Source organism: Centruroides vittatus, unplaced genomic scaffold, assembly GCF_030686945.1.
Source record: "Centruroides vittatus isolate TY-2023 unplaced genomic scaffold, ASM3068694v2 contig_364, whole genome shotgun sequence".
In the NCBI taxonomy this organism is placed as follows: domain Eukaryota; kingdom Metazoa; phylum Arthropoda; class Arachnida; order Scorpiones; family Buthidae; genus Centruroides; species Centruroides vittatus.
In genome coordinates this window covers 2,710,794-2,729,811 of record NW_027122188.1, presented here as the reverse complement: position 1 = coordinate 2,729,811, position 19,018 = coordinate 2,710,794, and the positions used below count along the sequence as shown (strand labels likewise).

At 29.9% G+C, this 19,018-nt stretch overlaps 2 protein-coding genes across 3 annotated transcripts in view; one reads left to right on the top strand and one right to left on the bottom strand.

Annotated features, from left to right (window-relative positions):
• The first annotated feature begins 8,148 nt into the window (after window positions 1-8,148).
• On the top strand, window positions 8,149-11,461 carry LOC136975102 (stathmin-2-B-like). Its single transcript, XM_067270105.1, has 6 exons — window positions 8,149-8,402; window positions 9,174-9,348; window positions 9,478-9,619; window positions 10,011-10,149; window positions 11,001-11,134; window positions 11,210-11,461. The coding sequence occupies exons 1-6, from the start codon at window positions 8,238-8,240 to the stop codon at window positions 11,322-11,324; spliced, it is 870 nt and encodes a 289-aa protein (XP_067126206.1). The 5' UTR covers window positions 8,149-8,237; the 3' UTR covers window positions 11,325-11,461.
• A 276-nt stretch (window positions 11,462-11,737) lies between these two features.
• The window catches only part of LOC136975101 (SCY1-like protein 2), a 110,555-nt gene continuing 103,274 nt past the window's right edge, over window positions 11,738-19,018 (bottom strand). For both annotated transcript variants that reach the window (XM_067270101.1, XM_067270104.1), the window contains 4 exons: window positions 16,645-16,760; window positions 16,001-16,212; window positions 12,766-12,924; window positions 11,738-12,692 (listed from right to left, as the gene is read on the bottom strand). In XM_067270101.1, coding sequence (XP_067126202.1) covers window positions 12,669-12,692; window positions 12,766-12,924; window positions 16,001-16,212; window positions 16,645-16,760 — 511 coding nt within the window. In that variant the 3' untranslated portion in view covers window positions 11,738-12,668. The remainder of the gene's footprint in view (window positions 12,693-12,765; window positions 12,925-16,000; window positions 16,213-16,644; window positions 16,761-19,018) is intronic.

The following is a 19,018-nucleotide window of genomic DNA, read 5'->3' as shown; positions in this document are numbered from 1 at the left end:
TTTATTTGATATAATATTTAAAAACTAATACAGGTAGTGTTCGCCAGTTATTCGAGGTAGTGTGGATGCTACCTTGGATTGCCATAAACTCAGAGAAAATGAATGGCAGGACCATTTTGGATTGAAAATTATGAATGTAAAAGATTTATACAGTTTTAAGCCTGTTTTTATACCTTATTAATTTAATCTTATGTAAGAACAACAATTTTTACATCATTTATTATACGGATAATAATTAAAATAGTTTTAAAAATAAGTATGTATTATTGTAGTTACATTTTAATATGAATGGTTTGTCTCACATTCAAGTTAAATGATAATAAGTAACAAATCATTTTATTATGTGTGTTAGCACTTTAAAGTTTCTTTTATGAATTACAGTATAAGAAAAGTAGTATATTCACTTGCAGGTTAGCCTCGGATAATCGGGGCGCTACCGTGTTCAAAAACGATTTATCTATATTTAAAATATGGAAATATTTTGTCAAACAGACCAATAATTGCAACATATTGTACTATTAAAATATTTCTAAATCAAATCTCAAAAATCTGGATTATGTTTTATATTATACAGTATATTAATTAGTAATTGCATCATCATTACAAATATGACGATCAAATTTTTGGTAGCGTAAGATTGTAACTAAATTTAGTCAAAATTATTCAGAGAAGCTTGCTATCTATACTATAATTTATTAATAAAAATTAAATAAAATTTGTTTGATCAATTTTATGCTTGTTATAACTGTCAATTATTGGTTTCGGTGGTGATTTCATTAATTTATTATAAAAAATTATTGAATATGTGTTACTATAATATAAGGATAATTTGGAAAAAAACGGTTTGAATTTCAACTTTTTGGATTTTTGAGAGTTGATTGACGCATATTATGGATATAGTTTATTTTTTTAATCTGAAAAGAAAATAATTTTAAAAAGTGTGAACATTTTTGTAGATAAATTTGTTATCTTTAAGCAGAATATCAGTATTTGCATTAGTAAAGTCTTAAAGCCATATCAAACTATTTATTGATAACAATAGATGCCCCGCTCTTACATATTTTATATTTAAAAACTATTTGTAAACTGTAGATATTAGCAGTTATCTAATTAATTGGTAAATAATGCAAATAAGCTGTAAATAGATCAAGCAAATGTAGTTTATATAGACGTTTATTATATTTAAATATGAAACACATAGCATATTATTAGAAAATTTTACTGCTTGAATTGACTGGATGTAAAGTAATTATTTACTTTGATTGTAAAAAAATATTTATCATAACATATATTTAATTGTAAATATTAATAAAACAAATACAATATTTATTACGTTTTGTAAACTATAATTTACAGAAAAAAAAGTATATATATATATACAGATTTATATTTAACAGTATAATTTCTATTAAATAATATAATGAAATTATAACTAATTATAATTTCTATGTATTATTGTAATAGCAGAAATTATTTAAGAAATAAGTTCTATAATTTAAATTAACACAATAAATCTTAATACCATAAAGAAACTTGGATAGATGCTCCTTAATCCTATTCAAACTAAAATTATTTATATAAAAGAAAGGGAAAAAAACATTGTTTACGAGTTTAGAAATCTCATTTAATAATTTCTTCATAAATAAATATATTTTTTCTACGCACGATTTAAATAAGACACCTTGCTCAATTCAATTTGGAAGTAAACAGTGATTGTGGCTTACCATCAAATAATTTTATAATCAAAGTATTTTGCATGCTGATATTGTAAAAACCCAAATCACAATTCAGTACTAAAAACTGAATATTTATTTTACTTCCCCAATCTAATTATTTAATTTGGTGAACAAAAAATCAAATACGAAGTTATGAGTAAGAAAGTCTATCACTACCAGGTTTTTGTTGTTATTTTATTTTTTTTTTTTAAGTTAACAAATTCAAATTTTATTCATTTATTCCTACTGCCATATAATCATTAAGAAAAAATAAAGTGGAAAATCTCTAAAATAAAACTATAAAATTGGATTTTTACATATCTATAATATTTAATATTGCATATTTTAGAATAAATTTTCTAATTTATTATTATTATTATTTTTTTTTTTTGAATTTTGCTGAATACAAATTAATAAATACAGATTATAAATACAAGTTTAAATCTGTTTATGAAGAAAAAAAATGGTGGTTTATAAAAGTTTTAATGATGTAATTAATTTAATGTTTTTGCATCTAATCACAGTTTATCCTCAAAAGTCATTCTAAATCATCCCAACAGAAAATAAAAATGTTCTTTCCTTTATCCCATTGTTAAAAATTACAAATTACTTTCTGAATTTTGTTTTAAATTAATAAAAAATTAGAAATATGTAATTGTAAAAGCTGCAAATAATTACATTTAAATCTTATTTATGTTTTATAATTAAATTACTGATTCAATTATATATAAATTAATTTCGTTTATATTTATTTTTGTCCATCTTGATAAGTATTAAAGAAAATAAGGAATACATTTGTTATACATAATTATGCTCTGTACAAAAATACTAAGATTAGCATCGTCGTAATTTAGCGTGCATGATTTTATTTGATTTTATATTAAATCTGATATTTGTGATTGATTAAGAATAATAATCTATACACACATCAGGGATTTCTTATTTAAAAAATCCAGCAACGAGTTGCTTAACTTTCCAGGCATCATTTGGTGGCGTCATCTGTTATCATATTTTATTATTAAAAACTATATTCTTAATATGAATATATATTCTTAACTATTATAAAATGGCAAAAAGTTTAATTTTTAAGGGTAGGGATGGGTTTTATAAAAATATTATAAATGCTAATATCGAGTATAATCGTCATTAAGTCCGACCCTCTTGAAGATACACACAACCCCTTCTCTCCACTCCTCGACTTTGATGTATTAAATTTTGGTAATTAATCTCCCTAATAAACAAGCCTCCCTGCAAAATTTCGGAAATTTTAGAAAATAGCACAGGAGTTAAGCTTGAAAAGGTGAACAAAATCGTACACCAACATCCATACAGAAACCCCCACTTTTTTTTTTTTTTTTTTTTTGCATTTTTCAACTTTTCAAGGTCCCCTAATCCAAAAATGTAAAAATCTTGGGGGGGGGTCATTTCTTGACCGATTGCCATACATTCCCTCTGTTATATATAACAACCAGGAAAGTAAAAATAGTGTAGTAAGCACGGAAAGTTCCGAATTAATACAAGAAACTTAATTTTGGATGTAGATTCGTATAAATATTCGTTTAGAAACCATTGTAGTTTCGATTTTTATACCTTTACAATTGAATTTCGTCTTTACACTGTGTTAAAAATACGAGTAAGCAAATCTAAGGTTGGTTTGTTTGCATCTTTATAGGACCGAATCTCACGAATTTGCCATATTTTTAGGTGTATTTACAATGTTTATGCTCACTGCATAAAGTATTGTCTCTAAATATACGAGTGTATTTCGCTAGTGAGCATTTTTAATATATTGAATTTCCGATTGTTTTTTTTTATATTAATAATTTTAAACAAAATGAAACCTTGAAAAAATAATCAATTACTGTTTTATTTTTAAAATTATTCCTTTTTTTATTAACAGTATCCGAAACCGGTAACGTTAGTTACACGTACTGTACATACTGTTGAGTGGCAACCAGAAAATCACTTACTCTTTTTTTTCTCTCCAAAGACCAAAATTTTATATCGCAGACGGTGGCGTATCTGGGATTTTAAGAATAGGTGTGCTGCTCGAGGCAGATTCGGGGATCGAGGCACTTGCCCCTGTCGTTTTAAGCAGAATATTACTCGATTATACGCAGTGGCGCTTTATCCAATAGGCAAAAGGGCAATTGCCTGGGGTCCCTTATAAGGAACTCTTCCAAAAAAATTTCCGAAAGAGAAATGTCGGAAGTCAACACTGTACATGGGACCCCCTAATTCAAATTTGTCTGGACCCCACGAAGCTATAACGCTCCGCTGATTATACCGTATTTACTTTTAACTAACAATTGATTACTTTGCTATGGAGGGGTGCTACAATATAAGCACCCCTCCCCTCGATATGCCCTACGCAGAGAGGTCCAAGAGGTGTATCTCCGTGCTTAAAGTGACTTTTATAAATAAAATTTGGAGTTAAATTTCTTAAAATTCCGAAATATTAAGCATTTTCATTTTGACCATCACCGAAATATTCGTGTATTTTTTTTAAAAAAGAATAAGATTCTAGTGTAAATAATTGCGTCAGAGCCTTCCGTTATTTATTTTCCTTGTAATTTAATATTCAATGAACTCTTAAACCATACAGTTGTAAATAAAAAATTCATAAATTATATATTCTTTTTTAACTGAAATAATTATGATTAGGTTATATACTCTGTATTTCGAATATATTAAAATATTTCATATATAATGCTTTTATTATATTTAACGATTACTTCGAAAATGAAAATATCCATAAAAGAAAGACAGAAATAATGGAAAGTTTCATTTACAATTAATTAAGAATTGTTTTTGTTATTTAATTACTAATCAGTTTTAAGGAATTTGTGAATAATAATTTTTCGTATTTAAAAAAAAGCATTAAATGTTTTTTAAACTTTAAATGAATATTCCAAAAGCAATGAAAAAAAATCGATTTTCCGAGAGAGTACTCGCTGATCGCTTTTCATTATAAAATCATAAACTGTAATTACTCACGGATAAAAAAAATTAAGGAAAGATAAATAAATTTTCATAAAATCGACGGATTCTTGCCTTTTGACTTAAAATCCTAAGGATTTTTATTGTTAAACGAGCACAGTCTGCAATTTTTTAGATATCGATGCACAATGCTCTTGATTTTATAGTGTTGCCCCTGTACATCATACTTTTCCTGTTAGCAAGAGTCGTGCCGGTCATCTATCTAATCCTGTTCTGGCGAAAAATTTTCGAATCGGTACTTTCTGTCCCTAAGCTTTCCGTATCTGGTCTCGATTTTCGTCTATCTAAACCCCGTTTTCGAGATTAAGGAAAGACAGACAGACAGACAACGGAATTTAGAATCACATAATTTAAAATTAGTGAAAAGGGGTATAAACGTTACATTATTTATTCCAGGACTCGTATCAAAAAGTTATCCGAGTTTTTACTTGTAATTTTGGTTCTTGCGCCTATTCACGACATTCTCCTCTTTTTTTTAATTTTTTAAACAAAATAATTACTTTAGTTTATCGTCTACACTTCGTTTCATACGTTTTTAATGAATGACGATGAACTGTTTTTATTACGTCAAAGTTTTGGAATTCTTTTCATTATCTTTTCATTCTTTCATCGCATAAACCACAAAAAATACATCCTTATTTCAGAATGTCTGTAAAGAATAACGAGATTAAAAAAATTATTAAACATTTTAGCTAGAACATAATTGTGGTTAATATCATAAAAATGTAGTATCTATAAAATAAATCAATGTTTTTTAAGGGTGAGAAAAGTATAGATCTTTATTAAATTTAAGATTGATTCCGTGGATCATTGAGTTGATTTTATAACGATTAATCGTTGTTTTACAATTGTAAAAAAAAAAAACATTTAAAACTTGAATTTTGATACTTAAAAATGGCGGCTGTCGTTTACCTTTAGCCTATTTTAGTTGTTTTTATCGATTTAAAATCAAATAGGCTACTTCAATCAATAAATTCAATCGAGTCTTGGAAATCAAATTGTATTAAGTAATGGCCAGTTACAGAATAAAAAGACAAGTACTGTACTTTTAGGCCCATTATTTACTCGAAAGCATCTATTTACAAAAAAAAAAAAAAAAAACGTACACCATTAAAGATTATCCAGATATAAGTTATAAATTATTCAATAGAATCCTAGTTCCATTATAAAAATTGAAGTTAAACGATTCGGGTTCATTGGCATCTTAGCTCAAAGTTTTAATTGGATTCTAGTTCCTAAAATCCCATTAGTATATTAGACTAGTGTAATGATGGGTCGATCCGCATAATACAGTAGTTATATCGTTAAAATATACAATGTACGAAATGTAAAATAATATTCATTTAGTTTCTTATTTTGTCATGTTTTAATTTTAATTCGATATATATAACTTCGAGCCCCATCACGGGTCCTATCTATTGGGCTTGGTTTATTTGTATTCGGCAACGCGACACGTGGACGATCTGACTTTCTAGGGGAAATAGACCCATATTTAGGTGTTACAAACGTGAAGAAAACCCGGAAAACTCCACGTGGCCAGCACGTTGGCCAGGCGTGAACCCACCACCAATTACAAGTGTTTGGCGGTTTTTATCCACGGTCGCTGGTGGGTTCGCCTGTTTGGTTCGGATCTAATTTAGGAGGGTCTCGAAAAGATTTATTTATAAATCATTCGTTTCGTTACATTTATTTATTTACTTGTCAAATTCTATTATTTAAAATATATAATACGATTTTTAACGTCTTTTTTCGATACGCCAAAGGCCTGAAAAAGGTAAGTGCATGAATTTCCCTGACCTTCGAGAGACTCCGCGTAAATGAATTTGAATGAATTTTACCGTTTCTGTTATTGTACAAAATCTACGAGATTGTATTCTTCTTCATTATTATTATTATTATTATTATTATTATTATTATTAAAAATACGAGAAATTATTTCGAATAATCATTTAAATTCGCCATATTTCAAGGTTATATTCAAAACTGATTATACTTCGGCCAAATAAAAAGGGCGATTGTTTAATTGTTTAAAATATAAACTCCAAGAATAATATAATCAAATATTGTTACTGTAAATTCTGTTAAAAGATTAAATTTTTTGCAAAAGGAGATGAATAAAAATTAGGTTTTTAGACTTTTATCTCAAAGAAACATCCTTTTTCTTTTTTAACGGAGTTTAGCGAAGGTTGCTTTAAAAAAAATTAGATAAATTGCAAAAAGCAATTAGATTTAAAGTGGGATAATGAATGTTGCCGAATCGAAACAATCGACTTTATTATTTATGTGTATTTCTGCCTTCATTGAGGTTAAAGATTGAAAATACTCTTCTCTAACATAATTAATTCCGATTGAAAAAAATATATAACAATTTGATCAAAATCTTCAGAAAAATTAAATCTCTCTCCTCCTCACTTTTAATTTTGCTTTCCATTTTAATTTTATTTATTTATTTAGTTTTTTAATCAGAAAAGTTATCATTTTCGACGGAAGAAGAAGAAAAAAAAAAAAAAAGAATACGGAAAAGTAGTGTAGAAACTTAATTAGGAAAACCGTACGTAAGCAATTACTTCCTTAATTCTTCTGGATGACAAATGATATTTCGTTCTCATTGCTTATTATCGAACGTATTTGTCTAAGTACAAAATTCATGAGAGGTTATATTCCATAATTGGAAATAGGCGATGTCAGTGGCCGAGAATTATGTCAAAAAAATTATTTAAAAAAAAAGAAGAAAGAAGAGCAAAATTTTGGTATTCCATTACACGGTGCCATTTATAAGTTATAAATTATTCAATAATGGCCTAATTTCGTCAACAATTTGATCGTCGATGCCGAAAACGTTAAAAAAAAATGTCCCTATTGTATAGTCCTCCGCCTTTTTTATATTTTCGTTTCTTTGAAGGACGTCTTCTTGTCGAAAATTACTTTGTCTGTAATCGTCGGCGGTGTCATTAAACGTGCCAAAGCCTAGTCTACACTAAAGAATAATGTTATAAAAGTAACCTGGCATCTTTCTGTTGATTAACTTTTGTTTTTTTGTCTTGGGTCCTTCGGTTAATAAACAGCAATCAATTATCTTAATGAAGAAACGGGATAACAGAACGAATCTTCTTCGCCAGAAAACCCGATAGATCTACCTTTTTTTATCGTAAAAAATGATCGATAATAATAATACATTGCGTCATAACTGTTACGTAAACGTGGATTTATGTGATTTAAACACGAATTTCTGAAAATTATAAGTAATTTTGACGGGAAAAAAGTTTGCAACGTAAAAAAACAATATTGCATGGAGTTATTCCTCGATTGCGATTCAAGTAAGTTCCGGGTAGAAGAAACCCTACTTTTGTCAAATTAACTCCATCTAGCGATACTATTTCGAACTAAAAGCGACCTGTTTACGTGTTCTTTATAGTGTACAGTGTGTAAATTATACTCGGTTTCTATGGTGAGAGACGACGGTCGGTGCGGGTCGATAGCGTATTCGTTATAGAGCAGAAGCATTGGTGACAATGCCCAATCATGGGGTGTACCGCCAGCCGAATATCGCCTCAGAAAATTAAAGTCGCTCGTGAAAACGGACCTAAAGATGCCAAAACATCGGAGAAGAAAGAAACCGAACTACCTCACGTTCTGGTGACGGAAGACGATGATTGCAAGAGCGAAGAAGAAGTCGATAAACTGGAGGTAAGGCGATATCGATGCTGGGATTTTAAATATTTGAAGCGAGTCGTAAGAATTTATTGATGTTTCCGATGAAAACGCATAGTTTCGGGGATAATTCTAAGCGTTGTTATTAAAATTACGGCAAGAATTCCGTTAAAGACGGTGATTTAACCGATACAGATGACATATTTTCGCAGTGTGAAAGCCGTCTTAGCATTGCTCAATCACTTTTTGCCGTGGAATTCTTGACGTCGCTAATTGATAAGAGAAACTCTAACACAATTAGAAAATGGAATAATAATTATCTTTAATAGTCATTCACTCCCGAGAGAATTAAACGTGCCAAAAAGGGTGTGCCTTTTATTAACGACTAATATTGTTTTAATAAGAAAAGATACGGTGCTTTTAACTCGTCTTTTCTCTTCTTAACGAGATCGCTCGGCTGTCAAATGCTCTCACTTTATATTAAACTTAACCATTCTTAATATTTAATTTATCGATTTTTAGGTCTAATTCGGTTTTGATAGATTTACATCGCGCGTAGCACACTACTCCCGATAATAAAATATCATCAAAAAAATTACTTTACCAATTAATTAATTATTTAAATTTTAAAATTAATAATAAAATTTTAAATTTAAAACAAAATCGTTTAATTAACGAACGAGAGCGAAATTGCTTCGTAATAACATCACCAGATGGCGGAAGTAATTTCCATGTCGCTGGCTATCGGACTCGAAAATTTTTCGCCAGATTTTCGCGGCGGAATAAATTAAATAATTAATTTTTCAGGCGTCGATGGATAGCAGAGTTTCGGGATTTTCTTCCAATTCGTGTCAAAGCGCGGTCAGTTCGGATTCCGGAGTTTACGAATTAGACGAACAATACGCTCACATCGTAACGGAGCATTCGGATCCAATAAAAGTGCAGAAAGTACATCGGGAATTCCAACCCATGGACAATTTAGGTAAGGAAACATTTGATTAATGCGCTCCGCCACCTGTATTAAAATAAGACGGTGCCAATCGAGCGGAATAATATATTAATCCGTACGGGATCCTAGATTGATGACGTCATAAACGGTTTCTTTGATTAGAATTATTGGTCGAAGGCCGAGCGTGTCCGAGGAAATTAAGTCCCAAGGACAGAGATAGGCTGGAGCAAAAGGAAATCATGCAGAAACTCCGAGAAGAAGGTTTGATATTTCGTCCCGCATCTCGAGCAACTGGTGGATTGACGTAAGTCCCGGCATCGTCGATTCTTTTTTTTTTTTTTTTCTTGTAGCGATCCCGCTGATTGCCCAAACGAAATTCTTTATTAACCATTTTATATATAAAAAGGATATAGATTTTAATAAAAAACAAAAGAGAAATATTCATTTTTGCTCTACCGAGAAACTTACGTATTAAATGCTTAAAATATTAAAGCATTTCTAATGAAATAAAAGTCGTTGAAAAATTCGTGGGAATCGTAAAAAATAAATCTTGCAATAAATCAATTAATGGGATTCTTTAGGGAAAAACCCTTGTAGGAAAATGAATTTCTTTTTTCTTTTTTTGCATTAGATAAAGATATTTTTAATGGCGATTATTTATTATATGTTTATTCATTTAACGCTCTTCTTGTCAGGTTCGAGTTGGTCGATGAAAATCAATATCAGACGATTAGGCGCTTGCCGCCCATTCTACGTCAACCCAAAAAGAAAAAAAAGGAACTCACCTACGAAGAAATAACTAAAAAGTTAGAAAAAGCGGAGAAAAGAAGAAAGGTAATTATGGAAATTCTCGGTTTTTTGACGAAATCAACAGTTTTCTGCTCAGATTTTTTTTCATCTAGAAAAGTTTTTCCATTGAAGCTTTACTCAGATTAATCATTACTTTTTTTTATACTTAAGCTACTTTAATTAAGCTTCGTTCTAGGGGGGTAAGAATGATTATTAAACTATTAAACTATTTTTCACTTAGTTATTAATTTGACTTAATATGCATAAATTGAAAATTAGTGAAAATAATTTATTTTCCCGCTTTAATTTCCTTATCTCCGCGGGAATTACAATATCTTGTATCCGTTATGACTCCGTACACGTTTAATTTAGTGCGGATAACTTGCGTGTTGAATAAATGGTTAGTATCTAGATATGTGACGATGGTTTGGTGAGGGTTTTCCGGATCGATACTCCACGTAAGGCAGTATCCGGTGCATACCTGTCCATTCGTTGCCGTGGCACGTCTTGGATTCTAAAATATTTTATACCTTACTCTACGCGGATGTTGTTTTTGATGGCGTAAAACACTTTTACCGCCTTTACATAACAAAAACGTAAATATACTAGAATAAAATATACATTAGGACGTGCGAAATCTTGCTTCCTACGACGAAACGTTTTGCCAAATTGATAAAATTGCCAGATTATTATTATTATAATACATTAGGATTGAATTACGGCTCTTTGTTTCATTATCGTAATTATCATAAACGCCGTTTATAATAATAATAATAATAATAATAATTAATAGATTTTGGTAAGAGCGGTTAATAATAAATGGCGTTGTAGAAATATATTGTTTTAGACATTATTAAATGATAGGTCGAGATAAACAATATTTGGATTATTTGTAGGAACGAGAAGAAGAACGATTGAGCAAGCTTGCTACAAAAGATCGTATTGATCAAGTTTCCACAGCTGTTGCTCAGCAGGCAGAACTACAAAGATTAAAACAGTCCGAGAAGATGGAAGCTTCAGCCAGGAGTCGGTGAGTAATTTTTTTTTAATAAAGGAATGAAATTTTCATTAGAATTTTTACATTTTTGATATTTCTTTTATGAAGCGAACAACATTTACAAGAACTGAGGAAAAAATTGCGAGCCAAAGAGGAGCACGCAAATAAAGTCAGGAAAAGAAAACAAATGCTAGATAGAATACCGGAGTATAGAGAAGATTAGAGAGGTGCGACGTTGATTATATAGTTATTATGTACAGCACGTTATTTCTTCGACGTTTTCTATGTACAGAACAGTTGAGAAAACTCGTGGATTTGTAATAAAATTTGAAAAATAAACGTTAATTAATTATATAAAGATTTATTCGACTTATTTTTCCCGGGATTTCGATTCCGGCTTGGAAATTATTTGCTTTTGAACCATGCGAAATATTTTCAAATTTAATTAAAACGAAGCTAATTATAAGCTTAAATGCGGTCATTAATTTAATTTAAATTTATGTCATATTCTTTGTGCGTTTCGTTAATTTATTAAGAGTTAAAGGAGAATTTTATTTTCTTGGTTAAAATTCTTCTCGATATATTCGAGGGGTATTTTTGAAATAAAATTCCACCTTAGATTTAACATTTGCATAATTTCTGTCGGATTAAAATTTAATTTTTTAAAAATAATCTTTACAAATAACGAATGCCAGAAGTGATCTTTTTCAACATTTATAATAATTCATTTTTTTTAAATAATAAATTTTTTTTCTTAACGTGTTTCGTCCTCGTATTAATATATTAGAATATCCAAAATGTAAACACGATTATGTATTTTAAAGATAAAGAATCATCTGTCCGAAAATGTAAGATTGAATATGTTAATATATTCGGGACACAGCTGGAATAGGACATTTAATATTTACGAAAATAAAAATATTAAGTAAATGTAAACACTTTAGCATCGGTTGAGATATAATTATCTACATACATAGTCAACGTTTTCAAAATAGAATAGAGTATATTAATCGAAACGCCCCAGCGTATCAAAACAATTTTCTGTCAGAACAATCAGTTTGTGATATCAATAATAATTTGCATTAAACACGTAGCCGTTGGTAACTAACCACCATTAATTTATTGCGCATTATTTTTGTTTCTTTTTATATATATATTTGTGGATGCGTCGGACATAGAAGTGGAGGCAGGGCAGTGAAAACGCTGAAGATGTTTTGAATATTGGAATGAAAATCCGCCATTAGCGGATAAACTTTATCTACAAGAAATGTGTCCGATATTTTTTTTTTTTTTTTTTTTGATGAAAGAAAAACATAAATTGTTATATAGCGAGCATTAATTTGTGAAAACACAAAGCGTTGGAAATACTGGTTTGACTTCTTGCTTTGGGGATTGTCCAAAATGTATACACCGCACGGGCCTACCTTCTGAGCGCAAGCTAGGATTGTCCGTCTAATGGAAAGGTGTCCTACTGCAGGTCTGGTCTCACTACGACGGTGTCTCAAAGGAACATCCGGGTATTGCATCGAAAGGAATTGTTCATTTCTTTTTAAACCAATAAACCGGATTATTTTCCGGAAAAAAGTTGTTGCTGCAAGTAGAGAAATCGATTTCAAATCAAACCGGAATAGTATCTTACATTTGTAAATAGAAGTAATACTTGCCATTCCTGATCCTATTTGCTGTAGTAAGCTAGAAGGTTGATTTGCGGGCTCCGCCATACAATTCATATAGAGTGCCGCTGCCGAATATCTTCTACCCGATCTACCCGCAGATGGCATTTCTAAATTAAAGCCGTGAGCGGGTGTAGGGCTGGGACTAACCTGTAAATATACATAATTACGTTTATATCAATATATACGGTTAAATTTGCATTTAATATAATTTAATCGGCAATAAATTCTTTCGAGAAAATGTCGGATTTGATAGGCATCAGGTGTCTTTTTCCAATATAATTTTATTTTTAATCATCACAAAGATTTGTTTCGTCTTTTATTTGTCGAGTTTAGTTAATAATTAGAATGTAAATAACTTAAACGGCTATTACAGGAAACTAACTGGACACGTAGTCAATATTTGTATGTATAAATAACGCCAAACGCCGGCAAAGATTTTAAATAGAAATTACAGTTCGGAGTAAATAGCTTTCGACGCCATTTTGATTAAATCATTTCGATCGACATACACGCTTTTAAATTGTAATTATATAAAAAATTTAAAAATAAAAGGCGGATATTTTTATAATTTATATATGTACAGTCGAATCGTCCATTACGGTTAATTAAAATATCGTGCTTACCGTTTTAAGCTAGTATACGGGCCACAGACAACACAACTCATCAAGTTAAAATAGAACAACCGGATTCTTCTTTTGTAAAATTAAATTTCGCTTAAATTCAATTCTGTAAACCGTATAAATTGTTGACATTTTTGCATCTTTATAGAGCTATTATGTAAAGCGCGGGCGAGTAAGATGACATTCGTACATTAAAGTGCACAATCCACAAGTAAGCCATCGGGAGCGAATAGACACGATCCGACAGATACGTGCACGTTAACACGAAAAGATTTTTCGATAATAATAAAAAGAAAACAAAAACAAAAACAAAAATGCACAAGTAACTGCGAATCGGATTAATTTTTGCACATTTACCGAAGTACCGAAAGCGATTATCGATTAGAGCGGCAAGCAATTGCAGTGGATTCTACAAAACTTCTCATTGATTTCCAATAACTAGTTACCGGCGTTGTACCCGGTAAATCGGATATGAATAAATTTCCCAAATCTTCAACTTCTATCTAAAAATCTAACTCTAACACACACTCCCTGTAAATATTTGCATTCGGTTTAGATCGAAATTCCCCGTAGACCGTAATAACTATCCGAAAGGTTTATTTATTTTTATTCTTTGTATAAGTTTAGATTATTTAAAACAATCAAAACTACTACTACCGGGTTCGTAATTGCATTTTCTACTTTAAATTTTAATAATAATCCAGCTTAGTGTCAAGCAAACGAGTTTAAATCAAATCAATTACGCCAAAACTTTTGCTTCTGTTTCCACGTTTTGAGTGTATTTGCAAATAAATATCTTAAAGGAGACATAAATAATACATTTATCCCTTCCCTCATCTGTAAATTCTTATGCATTCTAGGAAAAAAAAATAGTTAAAATATTGTTGCAAAAATCAGATAAAATGGTTCTGGTAGCGCTGGCACGGTTATATTGCAACTTTTCTACGCTAAATATTTAATAATATACAAATTTAAGCAAAAATCCTCTTTGTTTCTTGCCAGTATTTCTGAAATTCATCGATAGATGGCTGCATTTCCCGAAACTTAATGGAAAAGTGAAAAGTAAGCTGGATTTATCTTAGGCCGGGCGATTACACCTAACCAAGTGGAAAGTTAATTTTCCACACTTAGGTAATTATTCACTTTTACAAAGAATGATAACTTCATCATGCGATTATCGATAGAGTGGAAAGATAGGGAAGACAATAAGCAATGGCATAATGCATTTTGATGATTATAAAAACCGATCAAAACTTTCAAACGAACGAAAAAAAGTGTCATTTCTTCGAAGGAAATTTTGTATAAATTATGTATGCATGTAGTTAGTTAAATTTAAATTATTTACAGTTCGAAATGTATGCCGAATCTTAATTTTTTTTTCGTTAAATATATAACAACGTTAAAGTAGCTTTGTTATCCAAATTAGGATTTTTATACTCGAATGTTTTTGTTCTAAATATGATTGATCCGTGATTTTAATGTACAATATTTAGTTGAAATGTATGTCATATTTTTAATAAATGGATAAATGGATCTAAGAATAAGTTTTTCTAATAAAATCCTTTAACTAAAATGTTCTTTTCCGCTAATTGGTTGAGACGAAAACAAATTAATAATGGACGTGATTGGTCGGAATGAAATTCAAACAATTACGACGTAATCTATATTTCTAACAATGGCGCTTATTGTTGCTGCCGTTGTATCACTGAGTAATTGACGAAACGAATATAAAATTAATTTTAAATGATCTTTGTGCTCTTTACAAAATGGTAACAAAAACTTATACAATTTTAGAACTATAATTGATAGAGATAACACGGTTTTGCTATTTCCTGTCATATGTAGTATTTATAATGATCAATACGTAAGAATAAATTCTATTTCTATATTATGGTATACATAAAAATATACCGTATATTTATTCCGTGTTTGCATATTAATTCATTATTTTCAAATTAATATTTTTTTTAAAAAAATATGCTAATGAACTGTTTATCGTATTTCTTATTTTGTCCATTTATGAATGAAATTGAAGAACGAGATTCGGATTAGCGAGAAAAAAAAATCGAGGAACTAAGATTTTACAGTAATATATACATATTTATCTTCATTTAAAAAAAAATTAATTTAGTTTAATAATTTTATTATATTTTTTAAATCTATCTTTAGACGATATCACGAAAATATTTCAGAGTACAATACTGTCTCGTTTTTTTTACTTATTTTATTTCTATAAGAAGCGAAAAGCGAATGGAATGAGGATTTTTATATGCAAATCTGGAAAATAGAAGCGACGGTTAGGGTTTTGCTTTCAGTGTAGGCTATATCTATTATAGCATAATCATTGTTAGCATACTTCTGTTATCAATGAAAATTTTTTTTCGATTTAGTTCTAAAAATGTCGTCTACCTAATGCAGTTTTTTAACTTCCATTTCTAAAATTTTTCAATACTTTAATTCACTTTTCTCCGCAAGAGATTTGAGTGTTTATTTTCTGATAAAAAAAAAAGAAGAAAAGAAATGTATTATTCCAAAGCGAGTCCATTAAGAGATGGTCGATTACTAATAACCTGGACAGTCTTATATTATGAAAAACGGCTTACTTTTGGCGAGGAGGCGAACATAAAGCGTATATCTTGTGGTCCTGCACTGGAGTGTCTTCTCATCTGAAGATTCGACGCCGACAATCCTAATGTGTCTTGAGGGCTCGAGGGCGCGACTAATATCCTCGGTGGTTGAATGGCATTGTCGGAATGTCTTCTTCCAGGCAGCGTAGCTTGCACTCTGAGAAGATTAGAGTCTGGGGATTCTGTGGCTGTAACAACACCAAGTCGAATTAGAAAATTAACTCTCTGACTCGATAACGGTGGCCGAAGAATAAATACCGAATGAAAGAGATTGAATATCTACTTAGAGTAACCGTTTTGACAGGAAATGCGCTGTACTTCCTTCCCCGGAGATATTGTCCAAACTTGCCTACAAACTCCTTTACTCTTATACCCTAGGGAAGTCCGAGTCACTCTCTCTAACAGAGCAATTTACCATTAGGTCAGTCGATGCTAGATGCAATTCTCTTTTTCTAATCTTTTGTCAGATTCTCCAATGTCTTTGTTACCGATTTTATTTTATTTCTGTTCTTTAACCAGAGTGACTTGTTTATTTTTCCATTTCTGGATTGTGAGCGGTTACCTTTCGATTTAGAAAACGCGTTTAATTATTTTTGTTGATAAACTGATAACGTTCTTACCCGAGTTGCATGTTCTCTGTATCACATCGTCCATGCTAATAGATTGTCTTCTGGATTCTAGTCGTAGAGAAGGAGGTCTGTGTGGGTACCTTGCAGGATGATCGATCGTTTGCGGCCTGCAACAGATAATTTATATATATATAATGTTCACGGATGCTTGAAAACTTTTGAATAGAAGTTTCAAGTAAGGTCAGAATACATAAATCCATTCATTTGATAAATAATTTTACACGAGCATTTGCTATAGAAGTTATGGTCGGAAAAAGGGAATGCAATTAAGATTATTGTATTGTGACATCATCAGGGCTGCAATTTTTAATCATATTTTTAAATTTATTTAATTTAAAATATATGCTCTCCACCTCATATTAGTAGTGGCTTGTCCCTGTACATCATACTTTTCCTTTAACAATCGAGTCGTGCTGGTCAGCTATTGACTGCTTTCAGGGGAACATTTTTGAATTGAAATAGCGTGACTTTCGGTTTGTATCGGAAGTTTATATGCAGTTAATAGGGGTCTCCTGCTCTTATGCTTTCTATATCTGGTCTCGACTTACATCTATCTAACTCCTTTCTCGAGATTAAGGAATGACAAACAGACACACAGTGGAATTTATAAGTCTACAATTTTTTCAAATTTTAGCCCAATAAGGCATCGAAGGAAAATGAAAACATATTAAAAGATTAGAAATTTAAAGTTATGTTCGTCTCTTTTTCCTAAAACCTCGAACGATTAATTACATTCGTTATCCTTTGTTAAATTTTGTCCAAAAGACTTCTTGGCAACTGAAATTTCTAGTTAATTTCATAAAACTTTTATAAATCTTAATTTAGAAAGGGAAAAAGTAGGTTCTAAAATATGAAATCTTTCTAAATAACATCCTAGGAATAAATGCTTTGCGCAAAGAATGACTAATAGAGTTTTCCTCGGATACACATAACTAAATTAATGTTGTTGAAATTTATAATTAAATCAATTTTAATTACACGAAAGGACTTTTTAATGCATCCGTGACAGAATCCTTATTCGTTTCATCTGAATGCCTTTTAAAATGAGTTTATATTCCAAACTTTATTAACGACTTTTTTCTCGACATAAATGCCAAAATTCCATAACCTAGGCGCGTAACGACGTCGTTTTCGGTTGCATAATTCACCTTTCCACCTTTACGTCAATATAAATTTATTTAAAACTTTACAGATGAGTAAATTACTATAAAGAGCGAATTTTCCAATGGGAAATAACTAATTACGTATTAAATTTTTGAATTAACTTTAGGCATTAATGTCATATAAAGTCCACTATCCAAAGTCGAATTGTTCATTATTTACTTATTCCAAGAATTGCAGGATTTGCAAAGAATACCGATGGAATGTATTTAATAATGAATTTGTCTCGCTATATAATTAATTGCTACCAGCGCGAATTAAGGAGTCTGTGAATGGAGGAAAATATATTCATGCATCCCGAGCTTGCACAGTCTTATATTAACTTTTAAATGCATAATTTTTTCAATAGAATTACAAAGAAGTAGAATTACTTTCTTCTATTTTAATATATAATTTATAGGTAATATTGATTTAATTTTAAGTTTTAGGTAAAGTTTGAATTTCGTTAAATTTTAAAGTTAATTTACCACACATTAGTAAACATAATCTTTGAGTAAACTAGGAAGAACATTTAGATTTTAACTATTAAAATTGTTTATTTAAATTTAAATATTTATAATACTCTCATAGTTAATTATAACTATAAAATTCCTAAAAATATATATTTACAATATATATAGAGTATATTTCATGTAATATACACTTAATATAGTAAAAATGTTAGCATTAATAGATGAATATTAAGTAAAAAAAGTATAAATAATCATATAATTTAATAGTAAAACATAATCTTAAAGGAATTTACTAGAATTTTTTTTTAAATATTTTAAATTTAAGACACGTTTCAGTTGTGCATCTTAATACTAATCAAATTATTATTAACGTATCTTAAGGTAATCTTTTACGTTTAAAATGTGCAAAATTAAATTTTTAAGATTATAAATTTAATATTTTACAAAAGAAAAATAGAAATTACGTACATCAATATTAAAATTTTTAGAAAAATTTAGTGAACAGATTGATTCTGCAGAGACTAAATTTCTATAATGAGTTAAAGGCAATATTGATTTAAAATTTTACAAGAACTTACAGCGTTGTATGAAATAAAACATGCGATCGCCTAATGTGCACGGATTTAACTAGATATAAAGTAACTTTAGACTTAACGTATCTTAATAAAAAATAAATAAAGCATCCATTGATGTAACACGCATCTTAATCTCCCATTAATCTATCTAATCTAATATAAAAATGGCTTAAATAT